Source organism: Suricata suricatta, chromosome 10 (genome assembly GCF_006229205.1).
Source record: "Suricata suricatta isolate VVHF042 chromosome 10, meerkat_22Aug2017_6uvM2_HiC, whole genome shotgun sequence".
NCBI classification, from domain to species: domain Eukaryota; kingdom Metazoa; phylum Chordata; class Mammalia; order Carnivora; family Herpestidae; genus Suricata; species Suricata suricatta.
This window is the reverse complement of record NC_043709.1, coordinates 44,761,210-44,789,007: the sequence shown is the minus strand read 5'-3', so window position 1 is coordinate 44,789,007 and position 27,798 is coordinate 44,761,210. Positions and strand designations below refer to the sequence as shown.

The following is a 27,798-nucleotide window of genomic DNA, read 5'->3' as shown; positions in this document are numbered from 1 at the left end:
GCATTCAAATCATATTTGTTTGGTGCCTACCCTGTGTGAGGACTTTCACATATATTTCTAAAATTTAATTCATATTTCAAGTCTATAAGATAAACTATACCCCCCCCTTTTTTTTTTTACTATATCCATTTGAATATGAGGAAACTGAAGCTCAGAGAGGCTGATACTATGCCAAAGACAGACTTAATCTCCCAGAGATTAAATCACCTGCCTGAGGTCACACAGATCTTAAATGCTGGCTTCGGGATTCGAGCTCAGTCTTGGACAAAGATTTTTACACTGCTGAAATGAGAGGCATTTTGTGCTTTTGTGCATAGGGGAAGAGACTAGGAGTCGAGATGTCTAGATGTCAAATGAAGTATATTTTCTGTCCCTCATTTGCTTTGTCACTTTGGTGAAATCAATTTCTATGGGCCTTACTTTCTGAATCTATAAAATGTCCATGTAGGCTCCCTCAGAGTCTGATTCCATGATTCTGTGAATTTAACTACATGTATTCAGGATGGTGATCATTCTAGCAAGTTTGTTAGAGTGGAACACAGCAGGAGAAGTTCAAAAGGGACTGGACTTATTCAGGGGAGAGGATGGCGGAGATGGTGGCGGGGGGCAATTTAAAAAGTGCGGATTAGAAAACACCATGAAGAATATATTCATAGTTCTTAAAATTACATTCCTCAGCAAACAAGACAAAACAAAACAAAACGAACAGAAACCACATTTCAAATGAATTCCTAAATTTTGGACAAAGGTGAGTATCTGGCGACCACTTTGACAATGAAGGCAGTGAGGAGTACACCTGCTGAGGAAGAGAGATAGAAGGGTGTATTTTTGGACACCTCAGTTCCAAGTAATCAACTGACAAATATATCCAAATGGCTCTTCTTCAACACAATTTACTGGATAAGTCAACACAAGTTACAAGGCCATAAAGATTTGGAGAAAAAGTGCCTCGGAGTGGAATTTTGATGTGAAAATAAATTTCCTTAAGGAACAAACATAGTAAGTATGAAGATCAGAGAATTCTGACCCTTCGGGAGATTTTTATTATCAAATAACACAATAAACAGCTTTCATTTCAATGCCTCCCAGAAGGCAGTTCCCAGGTCAGGCCAACTGCGCACATTTTTAAATGAAAGATTCCATGTACTACATACCTCAGGGGAGACTTCTATAATTCCAAACTGAGATAAACTTTGATGTAAAACATTTATATTAAGTGAACGCAGCACTTCCTCAGAAGGCAGAGCATCCGGAATTCCTGCTTTTCGGTTTATAGGAGACACAAACAGTTCAACACTGTTCTTCTTTCCCTAGTAAAAGCAGATTATTTGTGTACGTTAATAGGCACTTTCAACAGCTTTGGGAAATATTTTCACCTTCCCTCTTGAAACATTAAAGAAAATCAGAACCCTAGAATGTCCAAAGGCGTCTTGGCAATCACGGTTATTAGTTATCTGGTATGCTCAGTATCACCAGCCCAAAGCCTGAGATCTTCCAATGGCCTTCTTTCAATTAGCCGACACGTCAAGATTTGTAATTTTATATTTCACTGGATGCTGATTTAACTAAATTTACTGTTCAGACATTCCTGGAGTACTTTGTGTTTAAAGAGAAATTTTAAAATTCAATGGATTAGGGACACCTGGGTGGCTGAGTCGCCTAAGCGTCCTACTCTTGATTTCAGCTCAGGTCACGGTCTCACGATTTGTGAGCTTGAGCCCCTCATCAGTCTCTGGGCTGACGTGTGACGCCTGCTTGGGATTCTCTCTCTTTCCCCTCTCTCTCTTTGTCCCTACCCTACTTGCTTTTTCTCTCAAAATAAATAAATAAAATTTAAAAAATTTAAATCAAATAGATTAAATAAAACCCGATATGATAGTACAATTATTATATTTTTCTTATAACACGCATTAGTATGAAGCTGAACTAAGGAAGCTGACACTAGATACACTTTGAAGTTGCCTCCGTCATCCTGTCCTTCACCTCAAATACATTATACTTTTAAAATCTACCGTTGGTAGAAATGTGTATGCTATGGAGTAATGTCATGACACTTTCCTAATGAGTATTACCTCATTAGCTGACATGGAAACAGAGTATTTCTTACCATAAATGGCTGATATGCCACCTGCACACACAAACCAAACACCACACAAAAAGGACATTGTCACTGAGAGATTCTCTTTCACAACGTGCACTTATAGAGGGAATTGTTGTTAGTCTTCTCATTTTGATACATGGAGTTCGCTCATGCTAGGAAACCTTCTTTCAGTGCAATATATCAGAAGTTCAGCCAGGTATAAAACGCAGTGTCATGCTCACTTCGGCAGCACATATACTAAAATGCAGGATCAGTGTCCCCCTGGCGACCTCGAAAAAATGTTTCCATGTTTGCAGGAGACATCAGACAATGACTAAATATAGCATAATGCTGATGTAAAACACATTTATGGTAAAGTTTCTGACCTAATAACAACAATGGTAGGAACAGATCACTTGTTTTGTGCCTGACACACTCCTAGGTACCTTAAGTCTGTTATCTCATTTAATGCTCTAACCACCTCTGGAGCATAGGTATTAAAGTTTCCATTTTGCAAATGAAGAAACATAAGTGTCTTGCTGAAGGTCACACAGCTGGGACCCGGTTCTGCCTGCCTCCAAAGCACTGGCTCTTCTTCACCATGCTCTACTGCCTCAGGCATCATCGTGGCCCCATCTGTTATAATAACTGCTCTTAGAAATAGACATATTTAGGGGCACCTGGGGGCTCCGCCAGTTGAGGATCTGACTGGATTTTGGCTCAGGTCGTGATCCTAGGGGGTGGGATCAAGTCCTGCATCGGGTTCCACACTGAGCGTGGAGCCTGCTTAAGATTCTCTCTCTCTCTCTCTCTCTCTCTCTCTCTCTCTCTCTCTCTCTTTCTTTCTGTGCCCCTCTCCCCCACTCTCACTCTCTCCAAAAAAAAAAAAAAGAGAGAGAGACATATATAAATGCCACTAACATTCTCTGCAGATAAGCATATACCTCCCTGGGTGTGGCAAAACTATGTTTCATCCTTGCAAAGAGCTGTTATGCTCATTAAATTTATACACACAAATGTATATCTAAGATATTGAAGTATACATAAAAAATATAGGTCTAGATCTAAGACATCTGTAATACTTAAGTCTTCTTACTGGATCCAGCTGGATATGAAAACTAATTTTAATTCTTTCAGGATATTAGGAAATGTATTTCCTCTTCAATGGTACTGCATTAAAAACTATAGTTGTTGTTGTTGTTTAAAGCTTATTTAGTCCTAGGAAACAGGTGACTCACAGAATAAAAGTTATTATGGGGTCTGAAACAACTCATCTTCCACACACAGAAAAAATGCAAAGAAACAAAAACTCTATAACAAAATAAAAAGCAAATTCTTCCCCATTGCTAAAAATACAGATATTGATGCAATAGACAGATAAGCCCAAGCAGGAGCATAAGAAATAACAGGAGGGGAATGTGCAGTAAGATACGAGGTGACCCCAAAGCCCCCTTTCACAGGAACCTTAGGTAATCAGCTTTTTACAAAGAGAAATATCTTATGATTTGAATTTGCCTTTCTTTGCCTTTGCTCACACCCACCTTCATGTGCGGATGGGAATATGTAGTTGGATGACATCAAGGTTCCCAAACACTGAGGAAAGGGGGAAAGAAAGGATGTGGGTGATTGATAGATAGGTCGGAAGTGGGCCCACTACAAAAGATCCTTCAACTTTACTTCATCCCACCCCAGATCCCCCTCTAAGTTTTCTAGTGACGATCCAGTCTTATCTATTCTTGCATTCCGTTTGTGCTGCTGTCCTGAAGGGTTGGGTCTTCTTTATTTGTTAATCAAAATCCTCTGCCTTGTGCACTCAGTATTCTCCATCCTGATAGACTTGAAGGGTTTTAATAGATACTGTCTGGAAATGGTGTCTTAACTGATGTAGAAGCTTTCACTCTTAGGGAGAATATTTTGGGAGTAGTGTTAGGTTGGTGAGACAAGTATGCTTGGTCCCTCTATTCCTACCTATCGGGATAGTAGCTAGCCTTGAACTGTCAGAGAGTTGAAGACTTTTTCTGCAGAGGGTCAACTAGCCAAATATTTTAGCTTTCAATTTAGCCAACTACTCAACTCTGCCATTGTAGCCTGAAAGCAGCCATAGACAATATGTAAACAAATGGGTGTAGCTTGCTCCGATAAAACTTTCCTTGCAAAAATGGGTGGTATGCCAGATTTGGCCCATGGCCCATAGAACTGTAGCATGGGTGTTCTTTATTACTGAAGCCTTCAATAAAGATCAAAGTTTGTACTCTGGGCATGCAACATGTAGGCATCTTACAATGAGGCGATTGATGTGCACTTGCTGGGGCAAGAGTCCTAAAGCTGCAGCCACTCCTTGGCGGAATATCCGAAGCAAGGTTATGTTCAGCCTGTTTACATCCATTTGCAGTGTCTGAAAAATAGAGAAAGAAAGAAATCAAAATGATGGTAAATCTTTGGTTCCACATTCAGTGCCCACCTGATGGCTGACTGCGACAATTTCTATGACTGAGAAATTCCTACTCATGGTGCTTCATTGCATTTTTAGTGGAGATAAAATTATACGAACATTTTATGTGAAATTTCTAATGATGTTAGTTTAAAATATGGTACAGTTTTTCTAAGTATAATAAATAGTGCTAGTGAATAATCAGTTCATAAGGAATTTCACTGAAATGGTGTTGGTCTTTAGTTTAAGGCCAGATGACAGACTGGAGTATACGGCCAAGTACATTTCAGTAATCCAAGCCTTAGGACATCTTTAATTTGTGTTCACACACAGTCACATGCTGTGTAAGTTCCATAATGCTAGACTTGGCAGTTTTTTATGTAGCGATCCTGTTGCCAGTGCAAGGCAAATGAACAAGGTACAATAATGCATTTTCAAACTCTGGTAAAGAAGCCAATGGTACTTTTAATTTGGTGTAAGGTAAACAACTGTTACTCATTTGTTTGGGCAAACACTCTTAATTTTCAGGTTATTTTGGGGGGAAAAACAACTAAATATTTAAAAAATCCTAAAATAGAAGTCAAGTTACAAAATTAATAGTATAGTCTTTGTTTAAGTCATGGTGCTGTTAATACATTTAAAGTATGAAAAATAAAATCATAAACTCGTTAATGAATTATTTTAGAAAATGCATCATAGTCATTTGAGATATTTTGCAAGACAGAGAAACCAACTGTTTATTCATTTCTTATATTTTACAATGCTTATTTCATTAACTTGACCCCAGCAGGTTATAAAATAGTGAAGCACACTACTCTATAAAGTGAAGCACACCTTTATGTGTGCACTTCTGTGATAAAGACATTGGCTTACACACATAATCTACTATAGTATAAACACTCTTAGAGGACCTTTTCACAGTTTGTTGTTAAAGGAGAATGAAATATTTTCAAGAATTTATTGTCTTTTTTTAAATGTTTATTTTTGAGAGAGAGGAAGAGAGAGCACCAGCAGGGGAGGAGCAGAGAGAGAAGGAGACAGAGGATCCAAAGCAGGCTCTGTGAGACAGCAGTGAGGCTAACACAGGGCTTGAACTAAGAACCATGAGATCATGACCTGAGCCCAAGTCAACTGCTCAACCGAGAATTTATTGTTTTTTAAGAAAGTTATACAGCTTTATACATAAAGTTAGGACAAAATAAGTGACTGGAAACTGGACCAAATGCTCAATGCTACAGGAATCAAAGGAGGCTGGGGAGGTTAAAAGACATAAATGGTTCCTGGTCAAAATGGTGAACCCCGCTGAAGTTCCAGACTGCTTTTTATACCTTAGAATCTTTAATTTTTCTTTCTTAATTTAATTTAATTAAATTTATTTTTTTATTTTAGAGAGAGAGAGGGAGAACACAAATGGGGGAGAAAGGCAGAGAGAGAGACAGAGAGAAAGAGAGAAAGAGAAGAGAATCTTAAGCAGGCTCTATGCTCAGCAAAGACCCTACGACCCTGGGATCATGACCTAGGCTGGACATCAAGAGTCAGGCACTCAACTGACTGAGCATCCACACCTTAGTAATGCTTGCACAGAGTCAGGAGCCACTTAGGGAACTGAAACAGGACTTCTTGCAAAAAACTAAAATCCAGAAAAGGGCAGAACCATGTAAAAACTTCAGCTAAAAGCCCAATGATAAGGTACAACTTGCTTCTGAGGAGGGGAAAGGATAATTATATTGGGGGTAGGTAGAAAATCTACATCAATGCCATCAGTGATACTTTTTTCTTTTTATAAAATAAAACCCATCAAACAGTACATAATTGTTTGCTATATTATTCTCTGTACTTGTCTATGGACTAAAATATTTTCCAATATAAAACAGCATAATTTAAAACAGAAAAGTAAGACTTGAGCTCAACCCAGAAGGATGAGCAGGATTTGGAAATGCAGCAATGAGGAAAACGTTACACTTTCAAGCATCCTGTATGTTATATGGAAACATGCCTTATGGAAAATCCAAGAGATAAGAAAAACTCAGTCCACCAGGTGGTTCTGAGAAGCAAAGGCTTCCTTTTGTCCAACAGCTTCCTTTTGGCTCTGGAAGGCTGTGGAAACCACCAACAGATAGGGGACATTGCACCAGAGACAACTCCTCTTCCTTCGCAAGACCAAAGATGGGCTCCTTAGTTCCTGCAAATGCTGATCATGAACCACTGACTTTGGCTCACTCCCAGTGTTTGTCAGGCAGGGTGAGCAGGCAGGCACTGCTCCTGGTCCCCACAGGCAGGGTTTGGAGCCGACAGTCTACGCTGGGAACCAAGACTCAAGGGGCTTGTATACACACTTGAGAACCCAATTCCCAGGGCCATGATTAGCTCGAAGCTTGTAACTGTGGAAACAGTATTAAAATCTAAGTGCCCCAGGTGAAAATAGTGAATGGAAGTGAAATGGGAAGTCAAGATGAAAAATCACTCAAAATGGCACCTTTCTAAGAAGGCAAAAGCTGTGCATTTGAAACAGCAATTTAGACTACCTAACTAAAGTGAAGAAATGAGTGGAAATAATTAGTTTAAAACTGCAGTCATCTGGCTCATTGCATCAAAATATTTGGATAATTGGCCTCAGTTCTCTGCTTGCCTGAGAAAAACTGGCATGCATTTCTGACGATTCCCCCATAAAATAGTGATACTCAAATGAAGTACAAACAAGGAAATATATGTTTGAGGGTCTGACATGTGCCAGACATTATGTACGAGTGCAACTGGAGAAAAACAAAGGATTCAAGACAAAATGAGAATTTTATTTCAGAAGAAATCAAAGTGTAAAGATTTCTGTAGTCAGAGGATATATGTTCTTTCCTTCCTTCTGGACAGATGCTAGAAGTGCACAGGTTCTTTTCATCCGATCATGTAAAATCATAACAACTATGATAAAATATAAATTTCCATGGCAATAACAACAGTGCCACAACTTCAAAGTTACCATGCAATAATACAAGATATAGTTTAGTCTGAATTCTAAACCCATTGAGTCATTTGTATTATTTAACATACATATGATTTAAGATTTTAATTTCAAGATATTCAAAGGCTCCTTTCCAAATGCAAATACTAAGCCATTTCACAGTAGTAAATAACGCAAATAGAGTCACTATCTAAAAACAATGGAGTGTTTTATTGGTATTATAAACAAAAACAATGGAACATGTTAAAAAATTCAAAGATTTCAAACTCCATCTGTATTTAAATTTATTGGGCCTCTGCTTCCTTAAGAGATCTTTAGTAATACTCTTTACCTGGGGCCTAGGTCCACCCCAGCTAACCCATAACCCTGCAAAAAGAGATACTACTTTGTAATAAGACTTTCCTTGATCACTGGATTGTCCAATAAAGCAATTGAAGTCAGTGAGCCTTAGACATAAATCAGTCCAGGGGAATTGATTAAAATATACTACTTAATTCTAGTCACCAGCATGATGTTAAAATAAGAAGTATGTGATTAGCTTTTAGTAATTTACTTTTCAAGAACAGGTGAATTATTTTTGCAGGTTTCTAAATGCTAGACACCTCTTGATATAGTGCAGCCTGGTCTGCCATCTGATCAAACCCAGTAGAGTCAAGACCATATTCAGTGGCCCCATTAGGGGGAGGAAGGCCAAATGGTCAACTCTTTCCTGGAGAGATGACTTCAAAGCCCCTCAAAGAAGTCGAGTCTCCATTCCCAACAACCACAAAGGAACTCAGCTTCCTCAGGACCAAGCCTGGCAAGAGGAATCTGTCCCATTGTCTTTCTAACTTTGTGTGCCCATTGCTAGCTGGGATCTCTAACTCCAGATTATTGACAAGGAGCATCCCATTTTGGCCATAGGTTAGATTATCGAGTGAATTCCCAGAATAAAAGCGAAAGTTTCCCTGGGTTTATGCCTTTGAATCAAGGAGAAGACCGTGACTGATCAGAGGCATTTTATACAATTACCAAATTCCTTCTTACAATTCTGTGTTGTCCTCTGATATTTTTAGACAGTATTTTATTTTATTATTTTTTTTAAATGTTTAGTTTTGAGAGAGAGCAAGGGAAGATGCTGGAGAGGGGCAGAGAGAGGTGGGGGGTGAGGAGAGAGGATTTGAAGTGTGCTCTGTGCTGACAGCAGAAAGCCCAATGCAGCGCTCAAACTCATAAACCATGAGATTATGACCTGAGCTGAAGTCGGAGGCCTAACTGACTGAGCCACCCAGGTGCCCCAACAATATTTTATTTTCATATTTTACATTTCCACCTTTCTCAGATTTTTACACCTGCTTCCCTCTACGTGAACGTTCCACTGTTTACACTTAAAACTCAGTGTCACCAACTGAACTTACCATTTTTCCCTCTCCCCCTCCATGGCCAAATTTACATCTAGTTCTATATTCCATATAATGGGATGGAGTCTCATATTTGGGAGTCATATTGACTTGAGTTTTTTCTTCATGCTTCATCCCACTATCATGACATCCAATCAACTATCAAGTTCTGTTCATTCTATCTTTTAAATATCTGTTGAAGGCTGAATCTATTTTCATCTAATATTTCTACCATCTTGAGTCAGACCATTACCATGGCTGTCTGGATTGTTTGAATAGAATCTTCATGGGTTGCCAATTTTCTATGGTTTCTAATTCATTCCCTATGTGGACATCATAGTGATCTGTGCAAAATACTAGCCCAATGGAGTTACTCTTTACTTAAAATACTTTAAGGAAATCTCATTTTCCTTCTTTTTTTCTTTTTTAAAATTTTTTGGATGTTTATTTATTTTTGAGAGAGAGAGAGTGTACGCACACAAGCAGGGGAGAGACAGAGAGAGAGAGGGAGACACAGAATCTGAAGCAGGCTCCAGGCTCTGCGCTGTCAACATTAAGCCTGATGCAGGGCTCAAACCCACGAACCATGAGATCATAAACCGAGCAGAGGTCAGACGCTTAACTGACTGAGCCCCCCAGGTGCCCCAGTGAATTTCATTTTCTAATGAGAGATACTAATTCCTTGGTTCACTGCAATCTCCTTGTCCTTCCAGTGTTACCTCCCAGTCCTTCCCATCATGCGCTTTATCGTCCAGCTGTATGTAAGGTGTATTCAACAGGCCATACCCTTTTGCATGGTGTCAGTGTATATCTGAATCACTGGTTAGGCTTTCCTCCTTCTCCCTGAAGACTCGGCTCAATGAGCATTCTGTTAGCCTTCCACAACTCTGCCCTCCTCCTCCCTTTGTTTGCATCTTTCAGTTCTCCAAGAGTATTCCATGTTGGACTTCAGTTGTATTTTGTTTAAATTTTTATAATAAAAACTTCATACTTATTATAAAAAAAATCAAGGCACAGAAAGATACATAGTAAAAAGTGAAAACATGCTTGTGTTTTCAATATCCAGAAATAAAACTACTTCTTCTGTATCTTTCAAATATTTTCTATACATATATCATATAAAAATATCTTGTATATATTATAAATCATGCATATCACTATTAATTACAAATAATACATATCAGTTCACAACCTGCTTTTTGCAATTATTAACATATCTGGGATATATTTCTGTATTTATAATATATACCATAATCAAGTATCATATTAAGATTCTTATCTAATAATTTCTCACTTTTGATAGCCTAGTTTATCCCATTCACTTTCATTATTTTAACAGACCTAGATGTGTTTTATTATTTTATCTTATGTTATCTTTTTAAATCTATTTTTATTTTTCCTTAATTTTCTATATTTTGCAATATGGTCTGGGTTTCTGTTGTTGTTGTTGTTCTACATTTTTTCTTCTAGTGTCTCTATTTATAGTATTAAGTATTATATGATAATATATTTAAACTTTTATTTCTTGATTTATAAACTTTAGAAAGTATTCATTAACTTTCTGCTATGAAAAATAGAGAAAATATACATCTCTTCCCACCAATTCTCATGATCGCCTCCCAGTTTTTATAATTATATTATTATTTTTATATGTTACATTTTAGGTATTTACACTATACTCTGTGTAATAGAGATGAGTCATCCAGCCTCTTGCCTCCTCCTGGAAACTTAGCCCATTTACATCTAGGTGGAGCCATGTGCTAGTTCTCACCAATCATTATAAATGAAAGTAAGGTGACAGTTTCAGTCTGAGACAGTAAAGAGTGAGGGAGCCTTGTCTATCTTTCTCTCTTCTCTCCATTTGCAAGCTGGATGGTTCAGGGTGACTCTCACACTGTGAAAATGGTGGAGCCACACTAGGGGGGGGATACCTGGGACCCCAAAACTCTGTATGAGGCAAAGGCCCTGCCTGACACCCCTGATTAAACAATGACATGAATCAAGCATAAACTTTTATTGTATTAAGTCCCTCAGATACTGGGTTGTGTTAGCATTATTTACACTGATGAATATGTTCTGTAATTATAATTTGTAAAGTTCTGTAGTGTTAGTTAGATATTCAAATGGATTCAGTGTTCATGATCAGCCTTTTTAAATAGGAATGTCACTATTCCTGAGTCCTTTAGTTGGATATAGCTCTTATTTAGCTGGATTTCATTATCTAAGAGCTTCTTTCATGCAGGGTTCATGAGTGTGGCATTTCTTGAGGCATCATATGTTTGTGAATGTATGTGCTGCTTGTAACAGTAAATGACAACTTGGCTGGATATTAAATTCTTGATTCGATTTTTATTTTTATTTTTATTTTTTGCCTTTGAACTCTGCTATTATCCCAATACCTTCTGGTATTGAAAGTTGCCATGAACAATACCTTGGCTTAAGGCTAGCCTGTCTTGTCTGTCATCTGCTCTGCTGTTTCTGTCTGAAACCTCACAAGAGTCATCATCTTTCAAGTTAAACATTTTCATCAGGATATTTCCTTGGGTGGATACTTCCCACAGCCAACTACGCCCTTGAAGTCTACAGACTCCAGAGTCATTCCTTCAGAAATATTTTCTCCTATTATACATTTGAATGATTTTTCTTCGACATATTTTTTAGTTCATCGTCAAGGACACAAGTCTTGCAATTATATATATTTTTGTCTTTCTAACTACTTTATTTTGAGCATTTTCTCTTACCACTTGTATACCTTTATTCAATTGAAATTTTCTCAGACATATGCTTTCAGCAGAATCTGTCCTACCTCTTTTGTTTCTAATGCGGTTAGATTTCTGTGATATGTGTTTTATGATTACCGTCTTGCATCTTCTGACTTCTGCCGGCTCACTCTTTGTGATGCCCAAGGCAGGATATGTTCTCTCTTCATTGTTTTAGACAAGTGACAGCAAACTTTTGTTCATAGTTTCTCTGTCTTTTGTATCCATTTTTAAATGTATTTTTTCCTGAGAGTTCAGTTTTTGTTAAAATACTTTCGGCTTTCTATCATTTTTAGGGGTAAATTCAGTTAGGGCCTCCACGGCCCTACTTTATTTGGCTCCTGTGCCCTCTGAGCCTCACCTCATAGCTCTCCCACAGGCCAGTTCCTCAGACAAGCCTCCCTCATTTTTACCTCATGGCATTGGCATCTGCCTGCCCCTAAAACTGTTGTTCAGTATCACTGGGTGATGGCTCCTTCCGGTCTTACAGCTTTCAGTTTAAATGCCACCTTCCTCAGAGAGGCCTTCCCTGGCCAACCCCTGTCACATCACTGTATTTTCTTTTCCTCACAGTGTTTATCATTATCTGACAGTTTCTCATTTCTTTTATTTCTTCCCTTACTAAAATGTGAGCTCCACCACATTTATGAGGTCCCACAAGGTGTGGGACCTTGTCAGTCTGGTTCTCTGCTAAATCCCCAGAACCCGGAACAGTGCCTGGCACACAGGATTAAAAAAAAAACTGTGGAATGAAAGAATACATGAATCATTATAATCACTGTGTTGTTACTAATTGGAAGAATCTGGATTCAGTAGTAGGTGTAGAAAGGGTTCCAAAACCAGGGCATTGCTCTTGAGGGGGTTATATCTGGTTAAGTAGTTCACCTGAAATGCCGAATCATTCAAAACACTTATAACTGATTTAACACAATTTATATTTGATTTGTACTTAATATGTGTCTATTTCACTATTCTGCCTTTCAGAAAAAATCAGTTTATTTCATCTTATCAAATTTCTTTCTTTTAAAAAATAATTTAGAAACAATGCATATTTATATTTGAGAGACAAAGAGGGAGGGCACCAGCAGGGGAGGGGCAGAAGGACAGGAGGACAGAGGATCTGGAGGGGGCTTTGAACTGTCAGCAGAGAGCCTGATGCGGGGCTCAAACTCACCAACTGTGAATCACCATGTGAGCTGAAGTTGGACGCTTAACCTCCTGAGCCACCCAGGCACCCCTTATCTTGTCAACTGTCTAAAGTTTGTTTCTCATAGGCAAAATCAATATAATAATGTTTTCTGAGTTGTGTGCCATATTGGTTGTAAACAGATTTCAAAAATCAGTGTTAGTGTTCTATCTCTTGCGGTTAATTTGAGAGCTTTACAGTTTATCTTTTTTTTTAAGTCTTTTTAAATGTTTTTTATTTATTTTTAAGAGAGAGAGAGAGAGAGAGAGAGAGAGAGAGAGAGAGAGAGAGAGACAGCATGAGCAGGGGAGGGTCAGAGAGAGAGAGGGAGACACAGAATCCGAAGCTAGCTGTTAGCACAGAGCCCGACGCAGGGGCTAGAACCCACAAACCATGAGATCATGACCTGAGCCGAAGCCGAACATTTAACCAACTGAGCCACCTAGGCACCCCATAAAGTTTATCTTTCTAATGATAAGAATTAAGTATACTAATGATAGAAAGTTTAGACAACACAAAGAATTAGAAAAAGAAGTTAATATTATTTCTAACACTTTATCCCATCTCCCTGAAATAAAAATTGCGGTGTTTTGTGTTAGCTTTTTTCTGATATATAAGCAATACAATATAATGTAATAAACACATCTATATATGAAATATACCCATATGTATCATACAAATGTCTATCCATTTTAATGTGATGCTGAAAGAATCACAATTATCTTTCCATAATGTTAGGAGGAAACACTTATTCCCCATCCCTGATGTTTCTATTCTGTGTGGTGGCAGCCCAAATACAGTAATATTCCTGAATTCTTCCCCTCAGGCTCCCCAGCAGAGGGGAAATGGCTTGCATAATTGGTGCATTTGGAATGAGATACTGGAGCATGTGGGCTCTGTGCTTTCATTTTGTGGTCTGCTTGTCTGTAAAGAGCATATCATCTGGTCTTCTCTTTGCAAGTGATAAAGTAAGTTGTAAAAGCTCTGTCCCTTTAGGGGAGGCCACAGTTGGCTGGTATTCCTGTGACTAGTCGATAAATTTGTCCAAGATGGAGAGGCAGTCATAAAAGTATATTGTTATCATGCTCCTAAGTCATATTTCCAGCAGCTCTATCAACAATAAAGCTACATTTATATCTCCTCAGGCAGCTTCCTCTGTCTTAGGCAGGGGAGGAAAAGGATGCTATTTCTTGGCCTCCTGTAACAGCAGCTCTAGCACTACAGGGTCAGACATTACACGCCCCCAATACCTAGGAAAAGGCAAAAAGGCTCCAAAACTTTTCTTGTTGGTTGGTCTTGATTTCAGCATGGATATCTTCAGAGAGTGAAAGATCAGCAGAAAATCAGGAATATGGTGTTATGGAAGTCGGGAGGAGAGTTTCTTTCCTTCTTTCTTTCTTTCCTTCTTTCTTTCTTTCTTTCTTTCTTTCTTTCTTTCTTTCTTTCTTTCTTTCTTTCTTTCTTTCTTTCCTTCCTTCCTTCTTTCTTGCTTTCTTGCTTTCCTTCCTTCCTATCTTCCTTCCTTAATGTTTATTTTGAGAGAGAGCAAGAGGCAGAGGGCAAACAGAGGAGCAGATAGAGAGGGGGACAGAATCTGAAGCAGGCTCCAGGCTCTGAGCTGTCAACACAGAGGCCGGCACGGGGCCTGAACTCACGAACCGTGAGATCATGATCTGAGTCAAAATTGAATGCCTAACCAACTGAGCCACCCTGGCACTCCCAGGAGGAGAGTTTCTGAAAGAGGTCTGCCAACACTGCCAGATGCTGCTGGAGATTAAGGAAAATGTGGACCAACAAATGGCTGTTGGATTTCAGGTAGTGGGTCTCAAAATGTGGCCCATGATGCACTGGGAGGCCAAGTAGGTCTTTGTTGGAACCCATTTCAAAGTACCATGTCACTGTGTAGAAATATGGGTGCATGTTGTACAATTCCATAGATTTTTCTTTTTCCCTAAGGGTCATTTAATGAGTTACTAAGGGTTAGTAAAAGTTGATAATTCATAAACTAAAACCAGCATGTTATTAGTGTATATTGAGATTTTAGGCAGTTAAGGAGTGAGTATACAATGAAGAATCCAGCAGAACACTAGGGCCAGTTTATGTTGAGAACAAAAGGAAAAAGATGAAATGGTAAATAGATAGAAAAATCTTTTTCTCCAGGTAGGAGGAACTTTGACCTTTATATCACAATAATAGCATGTCAGATGACTTAATCTTGCTTCTTAAGATCCTACACCGTGATAAGCTATCCCTTTTACACTAGAAACACTAGAGACTAGAGTTTGGGTCAGAGTACAGTTTTGAGACATTTGAAAACAATTGCAATGTCAGCTTTGTGAGTTTCTCACATCCTTGCTCTGTTGTAGTTATGGGCAGCTAAATCAATTGATGAGCTGATCGATGAAAAGATTCATGAAGAAGCTGAATGAGTATTGGTAGTGAGTGAGAAAAGGTATCTACATTTCCTGTTTAGAAAGGTTAAGACTTCATGGAAAAGGGAGATACTTAGGAGGTTCTCGAATTATAAGCTCACACATTCAAAAGTTTTGGCCTATTTGTAGCAAAGTGGATGGACCTTGAGGGTGTCATGCTAAGCGAAATAAGTCAGGCAGAGAAGGATAGATTCCATATGTTTGTATTCATAGGTCTAACAGGAGAGACCTGGCAGGGGACCATGAGGAGAGGAAGGGGGAAAGAGAGCGGGGGAGAGTGAGGGACACAGATCAAGGGAGACTACTGAATACTGAAAACGAACCATGGACTGAAGGGGGAGGGGGAGGGAAGGAGGGGGTGGTGGTCATGGTGGGGGGCACTTGTGGGGAGAAGCACTGGGTGTTATATGGAAACCAATTTGACAATAAACTATTAAAAAAATAAAAGTTTTGCCTACTCTGTTTTCTAATTACAGGAAGACTGGACACCACCTCAAATGTATTTGTATGTTTGGAAGTTTCAGGTAAGCAAGTAAATACCAAATAAAAACAACTTTGCCACACTAAAATATAATAGAGCAGAGTATGATTAGGGAATAAGACAGACTTGGATTTAATCCTGGGCCTTGGTCAAATTATTACTTCTCTCTAAGCTTCAGTTTCATCATCAGCCAAATGGGGATGATACCTGAGTTCCTTCATGGGGCTTCTGAGTGCCCCAGATTAGTTATTAGATAAAAGCCACCTAAAACTGACAAATCAAAGGTGCTCCATAAACCTGGATTAAAGATATGGATTTATTCAGGGCACGTGGGTGACATGTCTGATTTTGGCCCAGGTCATGATCTCACAATTTGTGAGTTCGGGCCCTGCGTCGGGCTTTGGGCTGATACCTCAGAGCCTGGAGTCTGCTTTGGATTGTGTGTCTACCCCTTTCTCTGCCCCTTCCCTGCTCATGCTCTGTTTCTCAAAAGTAAACAAATGTTAAAAAAAGTTTTAAAAAATATGAATTTACTCTATATCAATGTTAAGAACCATTAATTAAATTGAGTAGCAACTTTGTTGATTAAATGAAAGTTCTTTATTTATTTCCTGGAACAGTAACAATACCAACACATGAAGAAGTGGCCTGATTGAATTTCCAGTGTTTGCATTTACTGATTGTTTCAGCTATCATGAGCTGTAGCCAAAGTCAATCAGCAAATCTAGGTCAGTGGTAAAAACAATGGTCAAAACAATTTGGTTTTTCTAAAGTGATATATAATTTTTAGAGAGGAATATATATTGGAGGTTTCAAGTTAAAATGGCACATTTTAACATGGATTTTTTTTAAATTTCAGAATCTCTGCTTCCACTTTCTTCCTACTTCACCCTTGCAAACTATGGCTATGTGAACAGTCAACCCCAATCCCAAATCATATTGAAGGCCCTTTATAGATATTGAAGTAAATTAAATTGTATATTTATAGGTATAGAGTTTATATTCATTATCTTTTTCTTTTTTCTCTCTACTAAAAATAAAATAATAATATCGAAACTGTCAAATTAAGTGACTTAGATTGGAAGCCTTGCCCTACTCATTTAAAAAGCTTTTTATAACCCAGTTTTTTCTTCATTAATTTCTCTACTCTATTTTAATATTACCTCTTAATTAGTGTTCCCTTTCACATCCCCTAGTAACAGTCTTATAAAAAATCTATTTTGCCTTTGAAGACTCCTAAAATTTAGCAATTACTGTTCTGAAAACTTTAAATTCTGTATGGTTTGAAGCAAACCCCATCCTGATAGTAAAATATTCTTAAAATCATGAACTGGTGCAAGTCTTGACTTTTCCACATCCAAAGTCACTGGAGAATATAAGGCTTCCATATATTATAAAATAATACTATATTTTTATGATGCTACCATTTCCATACCTTGTGAAATCGTGTCTATTTATACTTATAAAATATTTTTATAAAAGTTACAAACATCTATGGATGAACTAGAAGGAAACAGGTTTAATATGAAGTTCTTTAGAGACAGGAGAAAAATCACGATTTAACCACAAATAGGTATTATCCTGAGTACAGTAAACAAACATAATAGCAAGTTACTTGCTTTCAACAGAGTTTTCAAGTCTCATTATTATATGTCCAAGCCAACAGAAACTTCCACATTCATCTCCCCTGATTATGTTTTCTATCTTGTACTGAATGTTACTTTGTTATTCTTATTCCTGTGTTCTTTTTCATTCCCCCCTCTTCCCACCCCCATTACTTCCACCCCTGCAACCCCCTCCCCCACCTTCCTTCACCATTTCTCATGCTGGAGGCAGAACACAGCAGCCAAAAGCTTGAGTTGAAAATGGTTGGAATCAGGGCCAGGCAGAAACCCTGTATGAACAAAAGCCCAATGCTCAGGCAAAAGTTGCCTGAAAAACCAGGTCAGCCAAAATCAGGTTTCTATATCCAGCCCTGTCAAGATGACAAAACTGTAATCATCACAGCCATGACTGCGACACTGATGCAGCTTTTGTGAAAGGACAGAGGGAGATCTGACCACTGTCTCCAGTAAGAACTGAGACCAAACTAACTTCTAAGTGGCAGTTAGGGATGACAGGAAATAGATGTCCAAGGGCAAAGTAATAATCCTTCAACTCTCCAAGTTGTTGTTTGCTAGTCAGAAACTGATATTGTCGAAAACCATCAAATATATAAATGTTACTTTAAAAAAAGAAGAAATTAGCAGGACTTTCAAGTTTTCCTATGCAAATACTTGAGCTTTGAGCCCTCAGAGAGACTGCAAGTGCTCTGAAGAGTCAGTCTGATTGCAAGGGTGGTTTGGAGGCTAACGACCATGGAAGGATGTTATAAATTTTCTTTTATTTCCATTCCCTCCATGAAGTAGTTTATGTTCTACTTCAATGACTGTAAGAGGATTCTGTTTTTTGCTCTTCTGGTGAACTACATAATTCTCCAAGAAACATGCCAAAATGAAATGAGGTTTATTGGCATGTGTTTTTGAGATGCAAATAAGAACTCTATGATTTAATGTCCTTTCAACTTTTATTCTCAGTCATCTTGATATTTCTGTCACAGAGGGAATTAACAAATTTTCTGCATAAGTAAAAATGAATAAAGACAGAACATGGGATAAGGTTTAGTCAATGTTTTGTGTGTTTTTTTTCATCAGCAGAGAGAGATGACAAAATAATAGTAAGTGTAATTTTCCACAATGTATTATTTCAGTTATTAGCACCTCAAGAGCCATCTCAATTCTATAAAAGAAAGCTTTAAGTGATGTTGTCTGCAGCATAACTGTAATGCACCGCGTGACCCAATTTCATGTTATCTTTTCCAGTATTTTCTGTAATACTCTTGTCTTTTCTCTTTTAACATTATTGGGGCCACAGTACTTATTAGGATTGTAATATCTGGTCTAATTATTAAAATTTTAAATATGAGTGCCTGGATTGATAAGAAAAACAGAGGAGGTTATATATAACTTATTCCTCCTGTTACAGATAAATTTAGAAATGTCAAATTTCATACAACACAGCTCACCATCAATTGTCATCTGAGTAATTCACTCTAGCAATTAAAAAAATAAATTTAAGATTGTGGAAACAGTCAGGGAAGATGCTTTGGTATAGAACATTAAGAAGTCACATCTTCTTTAAGACTTTAAATGCTATTAAATGACAGATTTAAACACATTAGCCTTCTTCACATTAAAAAGTATCTATGCACTAGACATTACCAGAAAATCACTAACAACTTTTGTTTCTGTTTAGTCTAATATCTTGCTTCTAAACCCCAAATCTTATTTTGAAATTATTGTCAAGCCATCATTTGGGATTATTATCTGTTCAAGTTTCACACAGGAGACATACTAAAAAAAAATCTGACAACTCTATATTTCATGGCAAATAGAGATTGACTTCTTGAATCAAATGATATATTTGGACCATCTTTCTGCAATATTGAATCAGACAGGAAGTTAGACCAATTTTATTATTAAGATGAACTGAAACTCCAGATGCAGTATTTTTTGACATGGTTATTCATCATCACAGACCTCAGATAAAATCAGAATTCCCTTAACTTTGTACCAACACCAGAACCACTATATTATTAAGCACTCAAACTAAATTCTAAATTCAATACATATTTTTTGAAATAAACTTAAGTGAACTAAAGGAGGATAGCACTGTACAGATTAACTAATGAATTCATACATAATTTTTAATGAGAGTCATAATTCTTATGAGGGCAGACAAGCTTTAATATACAGTTCTTGGTTTACTGGTGGAAAACAACAAAGCAGAGGTCCCTGATTGGGAATTGGACCAGGGATGTCTCATGTCACTGACTTTCATTCATTGGTCCCCCACATCTGATTACAATGGAAGATACTGACTAGTCTTTTAGTGAAGTCAGCATGGAAAGGCAACATCCCTAAGCTGCAGTTATGATTTAAAAAAATCTAGATTTAGTGACTTAGTCCACTTAACTTTTCCCTTTCTAGCGATCATAAATGCAAGCTAGGTCATCTTTTCCGCAATGTCAGTGTGGGAACTACATGAGAAAATATCTGCTCCACTCAGTATCTTTTATATATTTTTCAAATCTGTCCAGGTGGATATATTTGTAATTCCATTCTCTTTAGGATGGATACAGTTTTTACGAGAAACTTATGATCGCGGTCGGGTCTTTATTTAGAGATGCTGAATAATTGCATAGCATTTTCGTTTAATTTCCAACTTCGAGGCTAAAGATATTTCCCTAGACATCACAAGGATTCTCTGCTGACTCACTCATATACAGCCACCCGAACAGACACAGACAGAAATCTCAATATTTACCCTGCTAACCTTGCACCATTAATGTCACGAAAGATTCTCTTACCTGTTTGGAAAGTGACTGGATGTTGTGATGAGTTTGACTTCCATTTGTGCTCTTTATGTTATTTCCTCGCCATAGCAAGCTGGACGAATCATAAACCGTTCTAAGCTTGTGTGCTGAGAGGAAGCCTCATTTAGTCACCTGGAGGTAACTGCCTGGTACTATTTCTAGAGACAGTGCTGATCCCTGGCCTCCTGGAGCAGCCCGAGCTTTCCCAGGAGATACCCCAGGTGCTTGCTGCTTCGACAGTTTACTAGAATTGAAATTCACAGGGATTTTTTTAAATGGTAATTAACAAATCTATAAGATGAGAACTTTGTGGACTACAGACAAGGTGTGTTCCATGAAGGATTTTCTTTTCTTTCTGTCTTTAAAAAATGGTATGTTCACAAAGTATTTTCATGAAAAAGTTTATCTATTTCCTCTAAAAAAGTTCCACTATTTCCTCTAAAATATACTCATTCTGTGCTAAGGAAGTTACAGATATTTCAACCCTCCTCACAACTTAGAGAGCAGGGATTATTATTAATCTTTTTACCAATGGGGAATTTAAAGTGATTTAAGCAAAGCCCACATAATGAATCCGGTATTCAAATACAGGTTGGTTTGAATCCATAATTGGTGATTTTTTTTCCACTTCACCATATGCACACCATTTATGATTTAACACAGAGGGACTTCAGATAAACGACTTGTAATTAGTATTAGTAATGAAATATTTGGTCTGAAAAATAGGAGGGAATAAAGATAATTAAGACATCATCTCTGTCTTTAAGGAACTATCAGTATATTAGAATAAGGGCAATTGAGATACTATTGGGATTCCTTGAACTATGGCCTCAAGATATATTGCATGACTAGCAAGGTTGCAATAAAAATCATTTCTACATTACTGGTGGCATGGTAAATTGATTTTCTAAAGGAACAGGGCACTGTCAAGAGTCTTAAAAATGTTCATGATCTTTGATACAGTAATCCGCCATTTTATCTTAAGGGAATGATTTTAATGAATAAAAATAAATGGACACAAGGATTTTCTTTGCTGCATTATAGTAAAAATCAGAAGCAACTTAAATGAACATTATTGAAAAATGGTAAATTCATTATGATGCATCAAGGGGAGGTTAATTGTGTAATTGTCTCCCCCTTTCCTGCATCATTAGTTGACTCTCTCTACTGAGTCTTTCTTTCGTTCTTCTTTTTTTTTTTTAATGCTTATTTTTGAGAAAGAGTGCATGCATGTGTGCAAAGGAGGGGCAGAAAGAGTGGAAGACAGAGGATCCCAAGTTGGTTCTGCGCTGACACCAAAGACCCTTATGTGGGGCTCAAACCCACGAACCATGACATCATGAGCTGAACTGAAGCCAGAAGGTTAACTGACTGAGCCACCCAGGTGTCCCTCTACTGGGTCTTTTCAATCTACTTACAAATATGTTAAAGTCTCCTTTGACATAGACGATCCCTCCTAAGATACTTTTTCTTCACCAGGTTTCCTGGAGGCCATACCTTGATTTTGTTTCTCATTCGCCAGTCACTTCTTTTCAAATTTTCCTGACCTTTCTATGTTGAATGGTCATGTGCCCAATTCTTCATCTCTTCCTTTTTTTCCCCCCTAAACTATGGTCTCAAATTAACCAGGACTTCATTCTCAGAACCCAAGACTTGTAGATCCAGTTGGATAGTTGACATATCCACTTGGATGAGGGTAGCATAAGCCCTGAAAGTTGTTGTTTCTTTTACTTTTTCTGTAGTTCAGGCACCTGACTTAAGCTGTGATTGCTGATGCATCCACTTCAAAGAGGGATCCACTTCAAAGAAGGCATCCACTTCAAAGATGGCAAACTCCAATTAATACATTGTAACCACACAACTAGATAAAGAGCTAGGCTGCTTACCCCTCCTAGGAGTCCTTTGTTTTAGAGATCTTGGTTGATTTAAAAAACTGATCATTTGGGCCACTTGTTTTTCTCTTCCCATTCATATGTTTTAAATTTATCAATAAATGAAACCCTCAACCCCACAAAAGCAGAACCCTAGGCGCATGCTCGTGCTCTTTTTCTCTACCTATGATCTTGCTGTGTGGCTCTGGGTGTGTTGTGCAATTTCCAGGTCCTGTAAATAATAAAGCTTTATTTTTTCAAACTTTCCTGATGGTTATCACTGAAGGGCTTCTTGCAATCATAATAAGAATCACAAGGGCCAGTTCAATCACAAGGCCTTGGTTATTGGTAGACTAAGACGTGCACAAACAATGACTAACTTGATCTTGTCTACATTGAACTTTTGATTCCTATCCTACCAACCTCCACCCAAAATCTGTTCCTCCTTTAATTTTCTTCCTCTCCATAACTGGCAACTTCAACTTTCTGAGTGCTCAGGTTAAAAACTAGGTATCATTTTTGCCTCCTTTTCCCCATGACTCACAGCAGCTGGCAAGTTCAATCAGCTCTACCTTTGAACAATATTCAGAAGACCACTTCTCACCACCTCTGTCATTACCACCCTAACTCCTATAATCTGTCACTTGGGCTATGACAATAGCCTCCTAACTGGTCTCTGCTTCTACTATACCCCCTGTAGTTTATTTTCTGCACAAAGCCAGAGGAATTTTTCTGTTTATTTATTTATTGAGAAGGGAGGAGAACACACACATACACGTGCACACACACAAACACACAGAAAGCGAATGAGGGAAGGGGAGAGAGAGAGGGAGAGAGTCACACACAGGCTCCACGCTCAGTCTGATGCAAGGCTTGGTCTAAGAATGCATGAGAACTTTACCTGAGCCAAAATCGAGAGACGAACACTCAACCAACCAAGCCACCCAGGTGGTCATTTAAGCCCTAAGTTAGACTGTATCGTTATGTTCCTAAAAATCTCTCCAGAGGCCCTGCTTGTTTTTCCTAGCAGCATCTTCTTTTCCTCTCTCCATTTCTTCACTCCTGTCCCAGCCTGCATCTCCTACCGATCTTCCCTAGATTTTCCTCCCTCTGTTCTGGTCTTCTTGTTGCTCTACAAACACAGCAAGTTCCCTCTGACCTCAGGGCTTTTGTACATACTGCCTCACCTTTAGGAATTCTCCTCCTGAGATATATGCAGGGCTCATACCCTCATTTCATGCAGGTCTCTACTCAAACATTACCTTTTTGGAGATGCCTTCCCTAATCAGACGATTTTAAAATATCACCTTGTCTATTTTTCACTATCTGCCTCCTTACCTTGCTGTATTTATTTATTTTACTTCAGCATTTTTCATCATTGATATATGATATTCTCTCTGCATTAGAAGCTATTATTTAAGATACCAGGAATATTGTCTATTTTGCTTACTGTTGATTCACAGAAACTGGACAATGCCTGGCTTATGTTAGAAACTCAATAATAACTTTTGAATGAATAAATGAATTAAACAAGTACATAACCTAATATTTAGTGAAAGAAGCATGAGGCAAAGTTGTACACTTACATACATAATGCAAAGTTTATGTACTTTATAACTATATAAATGTGTTAAAATCTGCAAGGGGATACTAAGACATTAAAATAATTGTGAGTATTGGTTTTTGAATAAAATGTTACACTGTTAATTTCCAAAAGTTTTAAAATTTAAAATCACATATGTATCTGGGAAATGATATCAGTTGCCAGTTACAGAGAATGCAGTTGCTTTTTTTTTTTTGAGAAATGACTGGCTTCAACCACACATCTCAGAGGAAAGTAACCACAGTGATTTCAGAGTTGATACTACTCATGTACGTTTGAACATTATCTCCCATTCAGGATAGCACACCAGTTAAGTGCAACAGTTTGGAGTCAGATGGTCTGGGTATGAAGCCTAGTTATTCCACTTACTAGCTATATGACTTTAGGCTAGTTACTTAATCACTATCAAGGTCAGTATTATTTTAAGACTTTTTATTTTTAGAGCAGTTTTAGATTCTCAGCAAAATTGAGTGGAAGGTATAGAGGTTTCCCATATACCTCCAGCCCCCACACACACATTATCAGTATCTTCCACCAGAGTGGACATTTGTTACAACTAATGAAACTAGGTCACACATAGTCACCTCAAGTTCATAGTTAACATTTGCACTCACTCTTGGTGCTATACATTCTATAGATTTGAGCAAATGTATAAAATATATCCACCATTATACTATCACAGGGTATTTTCCCTGCTTTAAAAGTCCTCTGTGCTCCATCTCTTCACCCCTTCGATTTCCCAAACCCCTGGCAATCACTGATCTCTTTACTGTCTCCATAGTTTTGCCTTTTCCAGAGTATCATACAGTTGGAATCATAGAAGCCAATCTTAGATTCACTCCTTTCACTTAGTATTATGAATTTAACTTGCCTCTATGTCTTTTCATGGCTCCCCCCCCCGCCCCAACTTCTTTTTAGCACTGAATAATATTCAATTGTCTGGATGTATCAAAATGTATTTATCTGTTTACCTACTGAAGGATATCTATGTTGCTTCCAAGCTTGGGCAGTTATTAATAAAGCCACTCTAAACACCAATGTGCAGGTTTTTGTGTTCAAGGTCATTTTTTTAGTACCTTCCTTGGAGGGTTGTTGTGGGGTTTAATTGAGATAAAGCTTCTATCATGCTTAGCACATTGCCTGGAACCTGGTACACATTCAATAAATGTTATCACTCATTATATTTTTATGATTGAGCTGGCCAGATAGTTTTGCCTTATTTCACAGATAAGGAAAAAGAAATTAAAAAAACTTAAATGGCAACCAATAAGTGGCCAAAGGAGGCCTCTTAACCAGGCCTTCTAATTCTAAATCCAATTGTCCTATTATGCCATGTGGTCATTCTGCAGAAGACAAGCAAAGGCTGGGGTCACTCTGCTTAGTATGGAAAATGATGCTTTGTCTCTTGGTGAACCTTACTGTCACTTTATTTAAATTATAATTTATACTGAATTTTATACACATAGAAACTGCTGTATCACAAGATAATTATATTTCCTTCCTAATGAACTACTTAACAATATTTAAAGGGATGAGGGAGATGGGAATGGCTAGTTTAAACAGTTACATTTTCTCTAGATCACCTCATAAGCACTGAATGAAGATTCTGGAATCAAACATGGAATTTTCAAAATTCACATGTCATCACATTATCGCAAAACCTTTTGTAAAAGATGTTTGTTGAGAAACATAAGCTGCCAAAAGTATAGAAGTAACATGAGAATGACCATGGCTTGAAATAATGGTGTGTCCATCTGGAGATTCAGGAAATCTGGCATAATTAGAACACCTATGACCTGGAAAGAACTATATGTCTATTTATATAAGAGACTAAGGACCTTGTTGGGAAGAAAACGGGGCTAAGGAAATTGAAGACTGGTTCTCAAAAGAGGGATTTAAGGACAATGGACTCAAGTAAAATGGAAGAGGAGGTCTAGACTTATAACAGAGCTCTGGAGAAGTCAAACCTGAAATAAACAAAACAAAACATAATTTTGGGCACATACAAAACCAAGGAATACACAAGAATGGTAGAATGAGGGCAGGAGAGAGATTCCCTTTCTTCCATGATGTACAGGGCAGAGCTCAGCCCACAGAGGGCCCAGTCAGCTAATCCGTGCACTCGGGTCCTCAATGAGGAGACTCAGCAGCAATAAGAGAACAGTGTCCTTGGTGCAGGCATCAATAGCACCAGCATCAGTGCTGGAAGCTTCATATAGACACGGGCAATGTCACCACTGCCCGCAGCTATGGCAACTTTGAGACTCCAGAATAGGTGACTCCAGTGAGCAAGGGCAGGAGACTTCTTTCTCTCCTATGCATCATACAAAATGAAAAGAACCATGTATGTGAAAAGGTCAATGTCTTGTAGGGATTCTCAGCAAATATCAGGGTAAGAAGATTGAAGAAGGCTGAAGATCTGGGTAATAGTGCTGATGTGTGGGGAGGTGGGCATCAGGGAGATCGCCAGTAATCTCCACATTGCTAGGGCAATATGGGATTCTTTTGACCTTAGGGATGTCGCATACTCCAACATGCTATTCTTTTTGTCACTTTGCAACTGCCTTACTCTGTCACCATTCAGTTCTCAGCTTACATGACCCTTCCTCAGGGGCTCTTTTGTTACACATACCAGTTCTTGATGGAAATTTAACTTAATTTAACTTAACTTAATTTAAATTAAGTTAAATTTCCTATTCCCTAGGCTGAAATTAGTTCTAAAGATGGAGACTGTTAGTATCACTCAAAGTCTCAAGAAAGTTCAAGTAAATCATCAAAATTTGGAATAGCTTCAGAACAGAATAATAAGAGAGGAGATCAATCTTTAATGATTTTCTAACAAGCTACAAATAAAAATTTCACAGTAAGTCTAGAATAAAATAACAAAATTTCACTCACTGAATGTGTGAGAATAAATTCACATTTGTTATTAACTCATCAGAAATCTTCTGAGTACATTATTTTTCAATTTTGTATTACCATATAATAAAAAATACAGCAACAACATGCATTATTCATATACCCATTAGAGTGTATATATATATATATATATATATATATATATATATATATATCATTTCTGTTTGCATTTACTGAAGTAGAGAAATATATGGGAACCTCATACTTCATCATTCCCTCTACTCCAAATGCAATAACAAAATTTTGTAATTTATTAACATCAGTAAAATCATTCTTGATAGAAAATGGAAAAAAAACTTAACTATTTCTGGTAAGCAAATGTAGCTTGTCTGATGTGCTTTCTTTACGGTGTTCAATTTTTGACTACTTCTGGCTTTCATGTCTTTTGAGGAAGACAATTGCTAAAGAACAAATCTTCAAAGGCAATTTATTGAGTCCTCTGTGTTCCAAATGTATTTATTAGAGTTTTATAGATCATCTATCTTCCTCTTCATCTAAACATCTTGAAACAGGCATAAAAAAGTGAGTTTATATGAACCTCAGCAGAGTATATAGACGTTTTTTACATTAGAATTTTCATAGCCTTATAAACAAACATCAACAGTGAATTAAGTCTTACCAAGTGCTAATATGTATCTTTAAGGCCAAAATGATGTGTGATTTGTATATATGTGTTTTGGTTTCTTATAATCAATAACTGTATCAGCTCTGAAGATAACTATGAAACTAAGGAAAATTAAGAAAATTATATGCATATAAACAAATGATTAGACTTCTGCTGTGGATCTGAAAATGAATTAGCAAGATAGAAAACACCATTTGAGAATTTACATTGTGAGATCCTAATAAACACTAAGTAAACTAAAAACTAACTTAAATGCCACACAGACTGTGTCTTCACATTTTAAAACATTGAGCTTAATTTAAAGAAATGTAACTTAGTTGTCTGGTCAGGGAGACAAAGAACAGGTTATACAATAAGAAATAACTAATCAAGGAGTATGAGTAAGGCCTGCCCCCTCTTTGCTCTTCATCTTCACTTGAGCCTGCTGCTTGTTTATTTCCCTGGCTTGCAATGGTTGTTTACTTGATTCACTCACTGAGCTTCTAATATATGCCAAGCACTGTATACATTGAGCATAAAATGGTTATTAAGGCACTATTTCTGCCCCCTCCCCCCTCCTTTGATGTTTTTATCAAAGGCACATCTCTGTACTTTTGCTCCCATCTCCTGACATTTGCTCAAGAATTTTCTTCCTCTTTCTCCTTCCACGTCACAGCCCTTTC

General features: G+C 37.7%; 1 protein-coding gene across 1 annotated transcript in view; it reads right to left on the bottom strand.

Annotated features, from left to right (window-relative positions):
• The window catches only part of PTPRR (protein tyrosine phosphatase receptor type R), a 240,837-nt gene that overhangs the window by 113,812 nt on the left and 99,227 nt on the right, over positions 1 to 27,798 (bottom strand). The window contains exons 3-4 of the mRNA XM_029955453.1: positions 4,362 to 4,475; positions 1,155 to 1,310 (exon numbers count right to left, since the gene is read on the bottom strand). Of these exons, the coding sequence (XP_029811313.1) occupies positions 1,155 to 1,310; positions 4,362 to 4,475 (270 nt within the window). The remainder of the gene's footprint in view (positions 1 to 1,154; positions 1,311 to 4,361; positions 4,476 to 27,798) is intronic.